This window comes from Simochromis diagramma, unplaced genomic scaffold (genome assembly GCF_900408965.1).
Source record: "Simochromis diagramma unplaced genomic scaffold, fSimDia1.1 OVJJ01000421.1, whole genome shotgun sequence".
In the NCBI taxonomy this organism is placed as follows: domain Eukaryota; kingdom Metazoa; phylum Chordata; class Actinopteri; order Cichliformes; family Cichlidae; genus Simochromis; species Simochromis diagramma.
In genome coordinates, this window is record NW_024387250.1 from 7,047,420 (window position 1) to 7,060,599 (window position 13,180).

The 13,180-nt window shown below is 38.4% G+C and overlaps 1 protein-coding gene across 1 annotated transcript; it reads right to left on the reverse strand.

Moving 5' to 3' along the window:
• Positions 1–202: 202 nt before the first annotated feature.
• On the reverse strand, positions 203–10,138 carry LOC120714907 (filensin). The gene is made up of 8 exons (XM_040001505.1): positions 9,597–10,138; positions 8,654–8,714; positions 8,104–8,199; positions 6,339–6,431; positions 4,397–4,510; positions 2,982–3,202; positions 1,939–2,030; positions 203–1,727 (listed from the first exon to the last, which is right to left on the reverse strand). The coding sequence occupies exons 1-8, from the start codon at positions 9,959–9,961 to the stop codon at positions 730–732; spliced, it is 2,040 nt and encodes a 679-aa protein (XP_039857439.1). The 5' UTR covers positions 9,962–10,138; the 3' UTR covers positions 203–729.
• Positions 10,139–13,180: the final 3,042 nt, after the last annotated feature.

Genomic DNA, 13,180 nt, shown 5'->3' on the forward strand with positions numbered 1-13,180 from the left:
TCTTATTATTATTCTTTTTGCTGCAGCCTTTCCAGTAAGACCTTCTAAGCCATTTGTAAATGTTCAAAGGCACCTACAATGTCCAGTAAAAAAAGACTTTTATCATATATTAATAGAACGTATAAGGTGCTTGCTACATGTTAGTTATGTGAAGGCAAACACAACAATGTATCAATTGATGTTTGGGTCTTTTTTATTATTAAATATATCAAAGCAAATTAATACACAGCAAAATTGTGCTGAGGGCAGGCAGTGGCATCCAATTGAACAATTGAGCTAAAAAGGGGAAGGTCAGAGTTCTAAGACATAGTTCAAAAAGGGTGGCCCAGCTTTTTGTTTTCAATTTTTTGTGTTTTTTCTCTCTTTTTATAGGTGGCGCTTTGTTTTTTTCATTGTTCCAAGTTTTCAGACAGTAAAGGACTCAGCATGAGTATGGGTGAATATCTCGAACAACAACAGCAGTACTTATGGAACCAGCAAAACATATTCTGGACGCAAGACCAGAGACTGCAAGCAAATGGAAGAGCAATGTTTATCAAAGCAGGAATGTCTAGTTGCTCTTTATGTGTGGATGGTCTCCCTAAGAGACAAGAACATTAGAGTTAAAACAGTAGTTTTAGAAACAGTGGTGGTTATGAAGTCCGAGTGTATCAATATTATCTTCCAGCTAGAGGACCTGTCTCATGTAGGGTCCTGGTTTTCTGACCCTTTATGTCAGGTGACATGGTTTCAGTGTTTCTTCTTGCTGGACTTCTCAATCATGGTCTCCACCACCACGGAAGTTTCCTCATAACCTTTCATCTTGCGGCCATTGGAGAACTTTTCCACAGACTCCACAACCTCCACCTTCTCGTAAGTCATGGCATCTGGAGTAAAGCTAGTCGAGCTGGTGCTGGTGCTAGTGCTGGAACTTGAACTGGAGCTGGTGCTGGCACCACGAGGTGCAGGCTTTGGAGTGGGCCCGCTTGGGCCGTTGTCATCCCTAGTTTTCTTGGGATGTTTAGCACCTGGGGTGGGATCTTTGGGGCCAGAGCTTGGGCCAGAGGGTGGAGATACTGGTCTTGGCTCCTTTGAGTGAGGTTGAGGCTCTCTATTGTTGTTTTTACCTTTTTCTCCGTTATCCTTTTGTATTCCACCCTTTTTATCCTCCTTTCCTTCTCCTCCAGAGGTGGGCACGGTTGGACTGAGAGGCCTAGGATCTATCATGGGTTGAGGAGGTGGAGGGGATGGTGTGTCACGCCCATAAGGTTCATAGGGAGCCATCATTCCATCTCTGATAGTAACAAAGATGTGGCCAGCTGATGGTGTGGAGGTGTAGAAGCAGGGATCTAGGTAGCTTCCGTCACCGGTGACAAGCACATAACGACCCTTGGTGTAGAAATCAGCGATTGGTTCAGGCTTCTTGTATTTCCTCATTCTTTCTCTGACAATGTTACAGAGAGTGTCAAAGGCTTTGCTAATCTGAGCTCCATCTGGAACATCCTGTGGAGACACTCCACTGAAAGCAGGTCTCTGCTCTTCTCTCTTCACCCCCTCCTCTTGCACCTCCTCAGACTTGACCCCCTTCGTTTCTTCATTTGGACCCTCTCCACTGGCTCCGTTTTCTTCCTCCTGGCCACTGTCCATCACATCTTTTGGGGTCAGATCCTTCTTCTTCAGGCCCTTCTTAACCATTATCTTCTGTCGTGGCTTGATACTGGTGATCTCCTGAATAGCCTGTGTGATATCTAGACACAAATGAGGTTTAGGTCAACTAGATATAAATAAATAAAATTAAAAAATGTATACACCAGCACTATTAAATCTTTGTAAATTCTAAATATTATAAGGACATTGCTTTTGTTAGACATAATCTTTAAGGACACATGTTGGTGTCTCAACTATAACGACTGCGACTGAAACTAGCTGTTATCTGTTTTATGTTCTTGGTGATCTTACCTCTCCCTCTGCTTGATGCAGTAGATCTGGGAGTGTAGCGGTAATTAGGGGTAAGCAGGGTAATGGGAGTGCCAATTATTGCTGAATTCAACCTACAGGAAAGGGAGCAGTAAATTGTTACACAGTAATGTTCTGAACAGTTTTCCTGTGCAGAGGAACCTGATCATTCATATGATTCAAAATATGAAATAACACATAACACATAAAATGACCTAAATATAGGCAATCTTACATGAAAACAAAAAGCCTTGAGCTGGTAAGGAAGGACACATTTGTTGTCACACGGTGCCATCTGTTGGTGGATTGCGCAGAGAAAATAAACCTACTGAGTGTCACAAGGAGCAAATCTAACCTCCTTAGACGCCTTAGGCCAAGTGACCAAAGGTCTTTCAAGAAAGTGACCCTGGAAGTTATGCTGGCAGCTTTGGCTTTAAGTGTCAAAAAAGCCACAAAGGTGATACATAAAAATACTTGTCCAATTACAAATTACCCATGACAGTATTAATGTTTTACATTTTGAAGTTTTTACACACAATTAAAAGGATGTTTTGCAAGAGGTACATCAAATTTGTCTTGTTTTGAACGTGTTCTATTTTTTCTTTTCTTTTTCCCATCACTTCTCAGCCTGTTAATAAAAACAGCTCCATTGCCAAAGGCTTTCTCATAGAGGGCTCTCTGATTGTTTCTCTCTATTATTGTAGGGTCTTAAGAGAGATCATATTTACAGAAGTGTGCACTGCCTGAATCTATGCTGATCTCAGAAACTTAATTTATTTTTTTAATTTACTATTATTTTTTAAAATTACATTTATTTTAGTTGCTGCAAGACTATGCTCACGCTGACTATGTGATTAAACCTTTTTAGCCGTGTGACAATTTGTTCGTTTAAATGAATTTATTGCTCTGTATCAGATTTACTGGGCGCCAGCAGTATGTGACATTCCTGTTAGTGATCACTCAGTGAAGTGAGCAACTAGTGTTCTCATTCAGGTGTGTGCGAGTGTGTCTTTAGGTGTAATAGAAGCAAAGTGGTGTTAGCTTACCTGTTATCTTCATTCTCAATGATCCTCTTGTACCTCTCCAGCTCATTCTCAAGGGATGTCTGATACATTGCCAGGTGGCGACATTCGTTGGTGTACTTCTCCAAGGACCTCTCAGTTTCCTCAATCTCTTTCCGCAGAGATTCAATTTTCTCATTGTACATTTGGATCTCATCGTCATAGCTCTCCTGGGTGTTTTTGATGGCTTGCTCCAACATTGTACTCTGATAGAATAGAAAGAGGCAGAGAAGAATAGACAAGGGTGATTTCAAGGAGAAATTCACGTTATTAGTGGTAATGCAATGTGTCTAAGAAATATTGCGAATGAACTAAATGCCACTGTATGCATCTTTATTATACCTGCAGGATCAAATAGACAGGTATGTAAAGTGCATAACGAAAGCTGACTGAAGGTCGTTATTTGTGCATATAGCAGAGGTTTTATATCAAAAGCAACGCAGCCAGATGAAAGAACATGTGCTTTGAAATCAGTGCAGACAATATATTTATTTTTGAGTTATCTGTGCTATTGAAATAAAGCACTGCTGTGTTTCTCTTTCATGAAAGGACACACTACTTTGACAAAACTCTACCTTTTAGCTTATTAATCTTCCATAGCAGGGCCGTTGCTGACACCTACTGGCACATTTGCAGCATCTTTTGCTGTGACATAATGACGCTGTTAGGTGAAAACCTATTTAAAGGGAACCTGTTACCTCCATTTCAAGCTTCGTGTTTCAACTTTTGAATTTTACTAGAATAGCTTTAAAGGATCCTTATCTCTCAGTCCAAGATTTTGCACTTAGAGCGAGAGTTGTATGTATATCTAAGGATGTCCACCGATATGGATATCTTACAGAAACACAATTTATAGAACAGTGGATTGATATATATATACTGAAAAATGTAAACTATTGTAAATAAATTGTATAACAGCCCACTCTATGCATTAGAATGGAAAGGACTGATTAATTAGACAAGGAAATACATGCACAGCATATTTGAGTCATCTTGAACAAAAGCACACAAAATGCAGCTTTTCAAATGTGCAAAGATATCAGAATAAATACTGATTTTGGAATTTTGGTCTGAGAAAAATCAAATAATGAGCAGTGTGATATTGTACTCTTTCAGATGTGTATTTTGCAACTGAATAATGTTTGCAGAATTAGACCAAATGAATCATCAGTTAACTCTAAAAGTGAGCTTAGTTACAGCAGCCACTGGGAGTTTGGACTGGTCTTTGTGGAATATAGTTTTCCTCTAATAAAAACACTCTTGGCTCCTTTGAGAAATCCTTTTGTGTGCTTCTATAAATATCAGCTTGGCAATAAAAAAAAAAGAGCAAAGGAAAGAAAAGAAAAAAGAAAAAACATGATGTAATTAAGGCGAAACCTCCTGTTGTCATGGTGACCCACCTCAGTCTGTAGTCGCTGTTTCTGGGCCTGCAGCTGGCAGAGGGCACTCTTGTATTCCTCCAGCTGACTCTGTAGCACTGGTACTTTTTTTTGGGCCAGCAGCTTCTCCTGCTCCTTCACACATGGAGCACAAATCAGTGAAGACATGCAGACAAATGCAGTGTGTCTCTACAACATGAAGGTAATACCACACATACTTAGCCAGCAGTAAGGTCTCTCTTCCCGAAGTAAGGAATTTTTAATGAATTTTGTGGCTTTTTATGTTAATTTGAAATGCATTCCTTTTAGATCTAACAGTTTGTAATTTTCAATACTTACTGGCTTTTCTGCTGTTGTCGTTGAAAGTGACATTATTAACATTTGTACATTTTTTCCCAATCCATACTTGAAACGTATCATCAGCTACTGCAGTAAAAGTCTGTACTACTCTGACAATCTCTAATACTTATAATAAAAATAAAAGTTTAAGCTAAGAGGACGTTTCTGAAATTTACACTTTTTAGGTCATCTTAAACTAAAGGCTGCAAGTAGAAATAAAGATAAATTGGGATTCGATAAATGTTCATAATTACTCACATTACATTCATGGCAAGGCATTCAAACTGCTGGCAGGTCAGTGAGTCAAATACAGTATACAGAGATCAGCTTGGCTCACAATGTGCCCAGAATGGGTTTTTTTTTAAAATCTTGCCTGAAAGATAGAGACAGTCACATCTGCATCACTGAAGTCACAAGCTGGTGTGCTTCTCTGTCCTTTAAAAGGCATTCATTTATAAGACTGAAATAGCTTAATTGTTATTATATAGCTTAAAGGTTTAGAGAAATAAGTTTATTTCATTTTTTTCCATTCAAAACAACTAAAAAGAAACCAAGAAACATACAAAACACTTCACATGTACTTTAAATTAATTACTGCTACCAATAAATATTATTAAAGTTTTGTTGAGGAGAAGTGATGTCTCACAATTTTCTCAAAAAATGGCCATGCAAATATTTCTCTGAAAAGACATGCTTTGATTTCTAGAGCTCAAGATGACATGGAAGACAACATAAATACAATGTGACATATTAAAGTCTAACTGGGCAAACTGGTAGTTTCAGTAATCTGCAGTATACATGTATTTGATGTTCTTGAAACCTCCCTGTAGGGTGACTATACCCCAAAAAATACCCTCATTTATCTTTTTCAGAAGAAAGAATACCCCCATTTCAACCCAGTTAAATATAATAGACTAGACTAGAGTGTAGAATAAAATAAAACATCCCTTTATTGTCATTGTACATGTGCAACAAAATTATATCCAGCAATTCAAAGTGGTCTGTCGATTCCAAAGGCCACACAGTTTCCATTTTCATCAGCAATCAGTATCCTCCTTTGTCCTTTGTGGAAACATCTGGAACTGCCACACATGCACAAGTCATGCCCACTTGCTTACACTTTATTTTCCACTGGATGTCAGCTCAGCACAGCAGAGCCAAGAGTTGTGGCTCTTTGTTAGTACCCGCAGAGACTTAATCCAACCAATTAAACAATTTCTGCATTTAGAGTCAACATGCCTCTGAGAAATGTTTATATAAATAAATCTCCAATTTGCCACACAAACGCTTGTCACTGTGGCGCCGCTACTAGAAAATTAGCATGCACAGCCGTTCTTCACAGCATTTGCTTCATTATGTGCCCTGACACTCTCATACTGCAGGCCTGTCAATGTGTCTGGATGGCACTGTGACTGTCTCTCTCCTGTGCTTTCTGCACATGCACTCACACACGTATACAAAAACACAGATGCAGTCACAGGCAACCAATTGGACAGAGAAGCCAGTAACCTCATCAACCCCAGACACGTAGCCGGGGCTGGCACACATGCAAACACCATCTTCTCCCCCAGGGAGGGCCATGCACACTCACACACACACACAATGACAGCATTAGTGACCTCACCTCGGAGATGCCAACTGACACATTGGGAACAAGGGGGAGCGTCTGGTTGATTTGCTTTAAAATGTTTACATAGGTTTGGATCTCTGCGAGGTTCTATTGAGAGAAAGACAATATAAAAGGAAAGTTGTAGTAAGAAAACTCTGCAAAAGTAGAATGAAAATAAAAATAATAAATCTGTAACTCTTCCACTTTGTAGACTAAAATCTTCAGCTAACAAACCTTTCTCTTTTCTTTATCACAATCTATTGAAAATCAGCTGAAAATGAAATATTTGATAAAAGGCTTTCATTTAGCTGAAATGTATTTATAAATGGCACAACATTTACTTCGAGCATGGCCGAGACTTTCTGTCCAAATCCTTTTGTAATAGGCTGAGCTCAGAGTCTTTCCACAAGGATACTTCAAAGCTCGAGACCACAAGCCCAATATTCATGTGAGAGGACTCTATTATTTCTGACATAATACACTGACAGTAGTGCCCATTGATCTGCTCATGATCTCAGTATTGCAGAGTCATGTATTAATTCATTACCAAACACGCCGCTGGGTGAAAGTAAAAAGAAGAGAAAATGCTTAGGCATGAAATTCTGTGCAAAGTATGCTGTCTTGTTTTGTTTCAGTGTTTTTGCAGCCATTGTTTTGGACCTTCTAGCTATTGCTACATCACAAAAGAGGGTCTATTTTTATTTTTTCTATGTGCTTTCCAGTCATATGATGAGCATTTTCTGAGCAATACTTTCCGCGCTCACATCACCGACAGTAAATTCACAAATCCCCAGGAACATCATAATATATCCACTGGCAATAATTTCAAGGATTTGAGTCATAACAAAGAGTTGCAGCCTGAGGTGGGCTGCCTGGTCAAAAGGAACAGGACTGAGTGGGGAATAGGCAATAAATCGAGACCAAAAAAACTCTCTTGAGTTTATTTATGTTGTCAAAAAACAATTTCAAGATGCCAGAGCGTAATTAAACACTGAAAGGGGGTTATTATATGAGCGCTCTTTGTTTGTAGTTGATAAAAAAAATTGTGTTTTATAGAGTTTTAACCATTTAAATCGATGTTTTAAAGACACATGGCATAAACAAGCAGAGCATTTTAAATTTTAAATCCACGTCATTACAGCATTTGCTTATTTTCCCTTTAAATTTGCATAATTTGTTACTGCAAATGAGTTTTGAAGGAAACTTAATGCACAAAGCACAACAATGACTTTGCCTTTTTTCTACGTTTTCTTTTTTTCAGCAGTATAATATCTGCTGATAGCAACTAAAGTATTAGCATTGCTAATTATGAATCCTAAACATGAGTTAGGCAATGATAATCTCGTGTAAATATGCAGAAAAAAGTCCATGTTATTCTAGTAATGTTTAATAAAGTAGTGCTTTTGCAGACTACATTTAGCCTCAGGAGAATCTGGTGCGCTGTAAATCTTTCAAGTAGCAATCATAGTATTCAATCAAGATCTGTCTAGAAAAGATATTGCCATGTATATAAAAAAGGAGATAAATATGAAATAGAATATAGTAATCTCGGTGACTTAGGCAAACATGCTTCGTTGCTATGTCGCTATGTTGGCTGTTAATACTATTCACTGCCAGGATAGAAGTCAGATCTCAGTGAGCTCTTAATGCCTTCTTGCTGAGAATACTTCATGTATGATTAAATAAGATCTTAAGAGGATTAGTAGTTAGCAAAGCTCAATAAGTAATTTCCTTTTTTTGGTTTAGGTTAACTTTGATCATTTCCCATTAGAGTACTGACCTTCTTGTGTCTGTCTCTGGTGGAACTGATGTCATCCTGCAGGAACTGAGACTGGATCTGGTACTCCAGGTTTCTCAGCAGAGCGCTGTCAGCCTCCTGCAGGTAAAGAGACCCAAGAGAGGAAAAAATAATTGAGCGCCACAATGTTATTTTTTTTCTTTAACAAAAACATCAGTGGCAGACTGCATTCAAATAACAATGAAGAAAATTCTCTACTGTCCCACAAAGTGTCATAGTGGTAGCGCTCTGGTATTTTCAATCTAAATGAATTATATCTGATCCTTTATACTGATATATTTTTTTTTCAGATGAAATATCTTTTCATTGTGGTTCTGCTTTTCATCAATTTTTAAAATACAGAAGAATGCATTGGAAAAAAGGCAAACTTTAATTTTTCCAAAATATCATCAGCGAAGCTTTTTATATTTTTACTTACACATGCTCCACACTTAAATGTTAGAGAGTAACAGTGCACATTTACTGAAACGCAGTCATAAATGTCCTTTTGTAGGGGTGCTTAAACAAACATAGCTTTAACTATAGATATTACCTTGTTTAACTGTTCCAGTGTGCCTCGAAGCTGCTCCTGATAATCACATTCATTTCTGTATCTGAATGACAAAAGAACTCATTTATGTGTTCATATAAAGCCAGAGTGCAGTGATTACACTATATACTACCACATTATTTATATATAATGCCCTGCTGACATGGTAAGCTCACAGTGAGAAGGGATAGCTGAACAAACTCCGTTGTATTTGTAATGTGGCAGAGTAAAAAAATCCCGATTATACATGCTGAAATCCACCTGCCTTTATCTGCTAATTCAACCAAAGCTGGTCAATGTTATTCTTAACTGATCAATAATGCAGCAAGACTGCCTGCAGATAAATGATTACAAGGCCTTTCTAGACAGTTCCAATTAATCAACTGATTCACCTTATTTACAAAAGAAATATCTCTCCCTCTCTCTGTTTTTCCTAATAGTATACTGGAGCCATGGATATACTTCGGGCTTTACTTCACAAACATTTGAGACTTTTCCTTATGACCCTGGAGTGAATAAGCATTAGAAAATGGGTGGATGGATGTTTGCTTGTGTTGCTTTTTTGTTATGGGTAAAAGAAAAAAAGTATATAAAAGTATATAATCTGATTCCTTTATACAGTTCACAGCATTATCACAATTTAATGTCTAACATTGTGTTTTATAATTACTGGTGACACAGTATAGCACATATGATTTAAACCATTTATAACAAATTTTCCTGACTGCCGTATTCCGATTCTTGATTATAGAATAGGATCATTTGAAGGCTTTTTTTTAAAAATGCCACGCTTCTTGCAACAATTGTCATCATCATCTTAGTATTGGGTTCATTAGCATTTTAATGACATTTCTATAGTAACGACATTTTTCTCATTACTCCATATCTGAGGAAGAAGTTTGACTCCTTACACACATAAAACACCAGCCACTACCCACTCTCTTACTTGTTGGTGTATTCATCCAGCATGCGGCAAGCATCCTTCAGCTCCCGCTGCAGCTTGGCATGGTCGGAGAACAGCTCTCGAATGCGCTGCCTGTTGACTTCAATCTGCTCTGTGAAGGCTTCCTCCAAGCCGCTGGCCTCTTCCATTCGCTGCAGTGTCTCCAGCTGCTTGCGGAACACGGCATTGCGCTGCTCTAAGACTCTTGCCCTGTTGATGTACCGGGCAAAACGGCTGTTGAGCTCCTGGAGGCTCTCCCAGCCCTGGATGGCTGAGATACCTGCAGATTCTTCAGCATCGTCCTCAAAGATATCCGAGCGCTCATACTTTTCCTTGTGCACCTCATGCCGGTAACTTGTCTTAAACATGATGGCACGCTTCTCTCCCGTGGGCTGGTGGTATTCCCGGAGTGCTTGGTCCACCTTAGCACCTTTAATGTGTGAAAACTTGGTTGCTCACCCTTGGCTGTCTCATGCTAGACTGAGCGCTGCACAGTAGTGGCTGATGGCGAAATAGCCCCCCAAACCACCCTCTGGCTGTTGCCATGCATGCTTTGATCCTGGGGGCTTCCAGAGATTATTGTTGCCTTTGTGGCAGAAAGTAGAAAAGCAATACTGTTGATGACAAAGCAAAACCACAAAGAAAACACAAATGGCCAGCCCACGAAAGCACTGGGATGTCACACACCATTGTTTTGGTTCTTAGTCAGCTGCTTTCTAGATCCCTGGCAGCCTGGATATTGGCACACCACAGGACACAGGGGAAATTTCATGTAGTGCAGTTTGTGGGAGGTGTGGAGAACAATTCCTGTCGAAAGTGGCTACTTGTTGATACTCATTCTGCTTTTGTTTATATTTACAAGTTGGTATTGATTCTGTTTTTGTTTATAACCTCAAAGGTATTGCACAACAAATGTATTAACATTCACGCAATTACAGCAGCCATGTGAGTAGATACAGAGATATCCAGTATAGTCAATTGTTCAAAGTCAAAGTCAAATTTATTTATAAAGCACATTTAAAACAACAAATGTTGACCAAGGTGCTGTACAATTAAGATAATCAAAAGAAATAAAAACATACACAGACATGATAAAAGTTAAGAAAAAGAATCATAAAATTAAAAGATTTGAGTAAGAAGTAAGATAAACAAAAGTAATACAAACTTATTCTGATTTAAAAGTCATGGAGTAAAAGTGGGTTTTCAGACAGGTTTTAAAAGTGTCCAATGTTGGTGAGGTCCTGATGTGAAGGGGCAGTTTGTTCCACAATTTAGGAGCAGCAAAGGCCCGATCTCCTCTGTGCTTAAATCTGGACCTTGGGACAGGCAGGCAGCAATTGATCCGCAGACCTCAGTGATCTTGCAGGAGTAATTGGCCTTTATTTGTATAACACTTTACTTAGTCCCTAAGGACCCCAAAGTGCTTTACACTACATTCAGTCATTCACCCATTCACACACACATTCACACATTGGTGATGGCAAGCTACATTGGAGTATACCAATTTAAAAGATCAGAAAGGTATGAGGGTGCTAACCCGTGCAACGCCTTAAAAACAAATAATAAAATCTTAAAATTAATTCTAAAACTAACTGGCAGCCAGTGTAATGATGCCAGTATGGGGCCTCGCTTGCATGTGCCAGTTAGTAATCATGCTGCCGTGTTTTTGGACCAGCTGCAGATGGCTAATTGATGACAGACTAACTTCAGAGTGAAGACTATTACAGTAGTCGAGGCGAGATGAAATGAAGCCATGGATAGCTCTTTCAAAGTCTCTAAAATAGAGAAATGGCTTCACTTTAGCAAGTAGCCAAAGGTTAAGGAAACTGGTCTTGATTACAGCATTAATCTGTTTGTCAAATGTTAGATTAGAGTCAAAAATCACTCCTAGGTTCCTCGCAAAAGGTTGTTAATAATGGGTTTTTATTCATTTCCAATAGAAGCAATAAATACAAGAACCATGACATAACTGAAATAAGTCCTGACCTAACCACATACAACTTTTCTTTTAATGTTGTACTTGCACATTGTGTTATTTGTTTTAACTTCAAATCAAATTGCAGAGCTCAGTCAAGTGAAAAGTAAAGTAGAATCTCTGTGTTTTGCTGAAAAGATGGCTCTGAAGCAGAAACATGACAATTTGCTATTAATGAAATGAAAGCCCCTGTCCGCTTTAAAATTAGATTCTTTCTCATGCACTTATTGTGATATTTAGCAGAGCTTTTTATGTCCAACTTGTTACAGTAAGTTGTACTTTGCCAGTGAACCACAATTGTAAAATTACAGCAGTGCAAACTGTGCATTTCATTGTCACTGAAACATGCATGTGTTAATTTGGTAATGTGGAAAATGTTGGTTGTTTTTATATTTGATTCTAATCTGCTGCTGTTTGTTTTAATTAAAGTGCCGCAATTGCAAACAAACCCCAAGAATTCTTATTCATTCAGTATAATTTCACTTTGATCTGCTGACAAACTAAAGTGATTTCCATGTCTCTGTTAGGCTATGAGACGGTAACATTTAATGTTTAAATGCGTGCAGTTTAAACTTTCAGAGCTCTAATGTGCAGCCATTGTGGCAGAAATAAACAGCAGCATTGAGAATGCACTCAGCAATAAAATAACTCAAATTAAAATGTTTATTTTGCCTCTCTGTGCGCTAAATCCCCAAATTAATAATTTTCGACAGTATTATTTCCTGTCTTATTTGCAACAGTGTTGCAAATGGTCTTTATAGACTTTTATCGCCATTTTACCATTGTGATGTGATAATGTCTCTAGTGGAGTAGGCAGCGCTCACAAGCATCACATTGTGCACAAGATGAGTCATATGAGGCATGAATTCCCCCCTTTATCTGAATACACACACAGAGATACACACAGAAAGCCTGGCTTAACAGAGAACGCTGAAAACTATGATACCTGATATCTCTGACTAACCTAAAGAAAGCCTAGCTGTGTTAAACTTCCTTTGTAGTATACCCATCTGGTCATTAGTGGAACTGCATATCAAACCCCAGGACCAAGTTGCTCTTGCTAGATGGCCACTGCCCTATGTTCTGAGTGAGTGCTGTTAGTGAGTTTGCATTGGCTTGCAGTGTTTTCAATGTTGCTTGTTTAGGTTAACTTAAGGAAAATTGGTAGGAATTCTCTACCATTTATTTTTACTCCGTTTTTCGCCTGTTTGTGTTTCTAGGGCAAAGAAAACTGGAGTGCACTATTGTAATAAATTGAGTTTTTATTTTCTACGCAGTGAGGAGTTTTTGTTTGATGTTTTAGCTTTCAACCTCCTGACATTTATTAGCTTTTTTCCCCTATGACCTGAGCTGGCTGTCTTTGTTAATATTTCTGTTGTAGGTAAATGTCATTTTATTGATACAGAAAAGCTGTTGAGGTCTTTTTTTCTTAGTGTTTGTCTGGACCCACATATTAGTGTAGTGATTATCTAACTTTCAGTGTATATTGTGCGGGGGGGGAAGTCTCTCCAGGAAAATTCTTCCAAGGTTTTAGTAATACAAATTAAAGTCTCTAGTTTATTACTCTTTGCAGTATCTTCACTCTTCTATTCACACATACTGTCACACAGTA

Excerpts from the sequence above, each read along its gene's own strand:
- LOC120714907 (XM_040001505.1), bottom strand. The coding sequence starts at position 9,961 with ATGTTTAAGACAAGTTACCGGCATGAGGTGCACAAGGAAAAGTATGAG. Across the intron at positions 6,432-8,103 it reads CCAGAGACAGACACAAGAAG|AACCTCGCAGAGATCCAAAC; the intron begins GTCAGTACTCTA and ends TTCTCTCAATAG. Across the intron at positions 2,031-2,981 it reads ATTGAGAATGAAGATAACAG|GTTGAATTCAGCAATAATTG; the intron begins GTAAGCTAACAC and ends CCTTTCCTGTAG.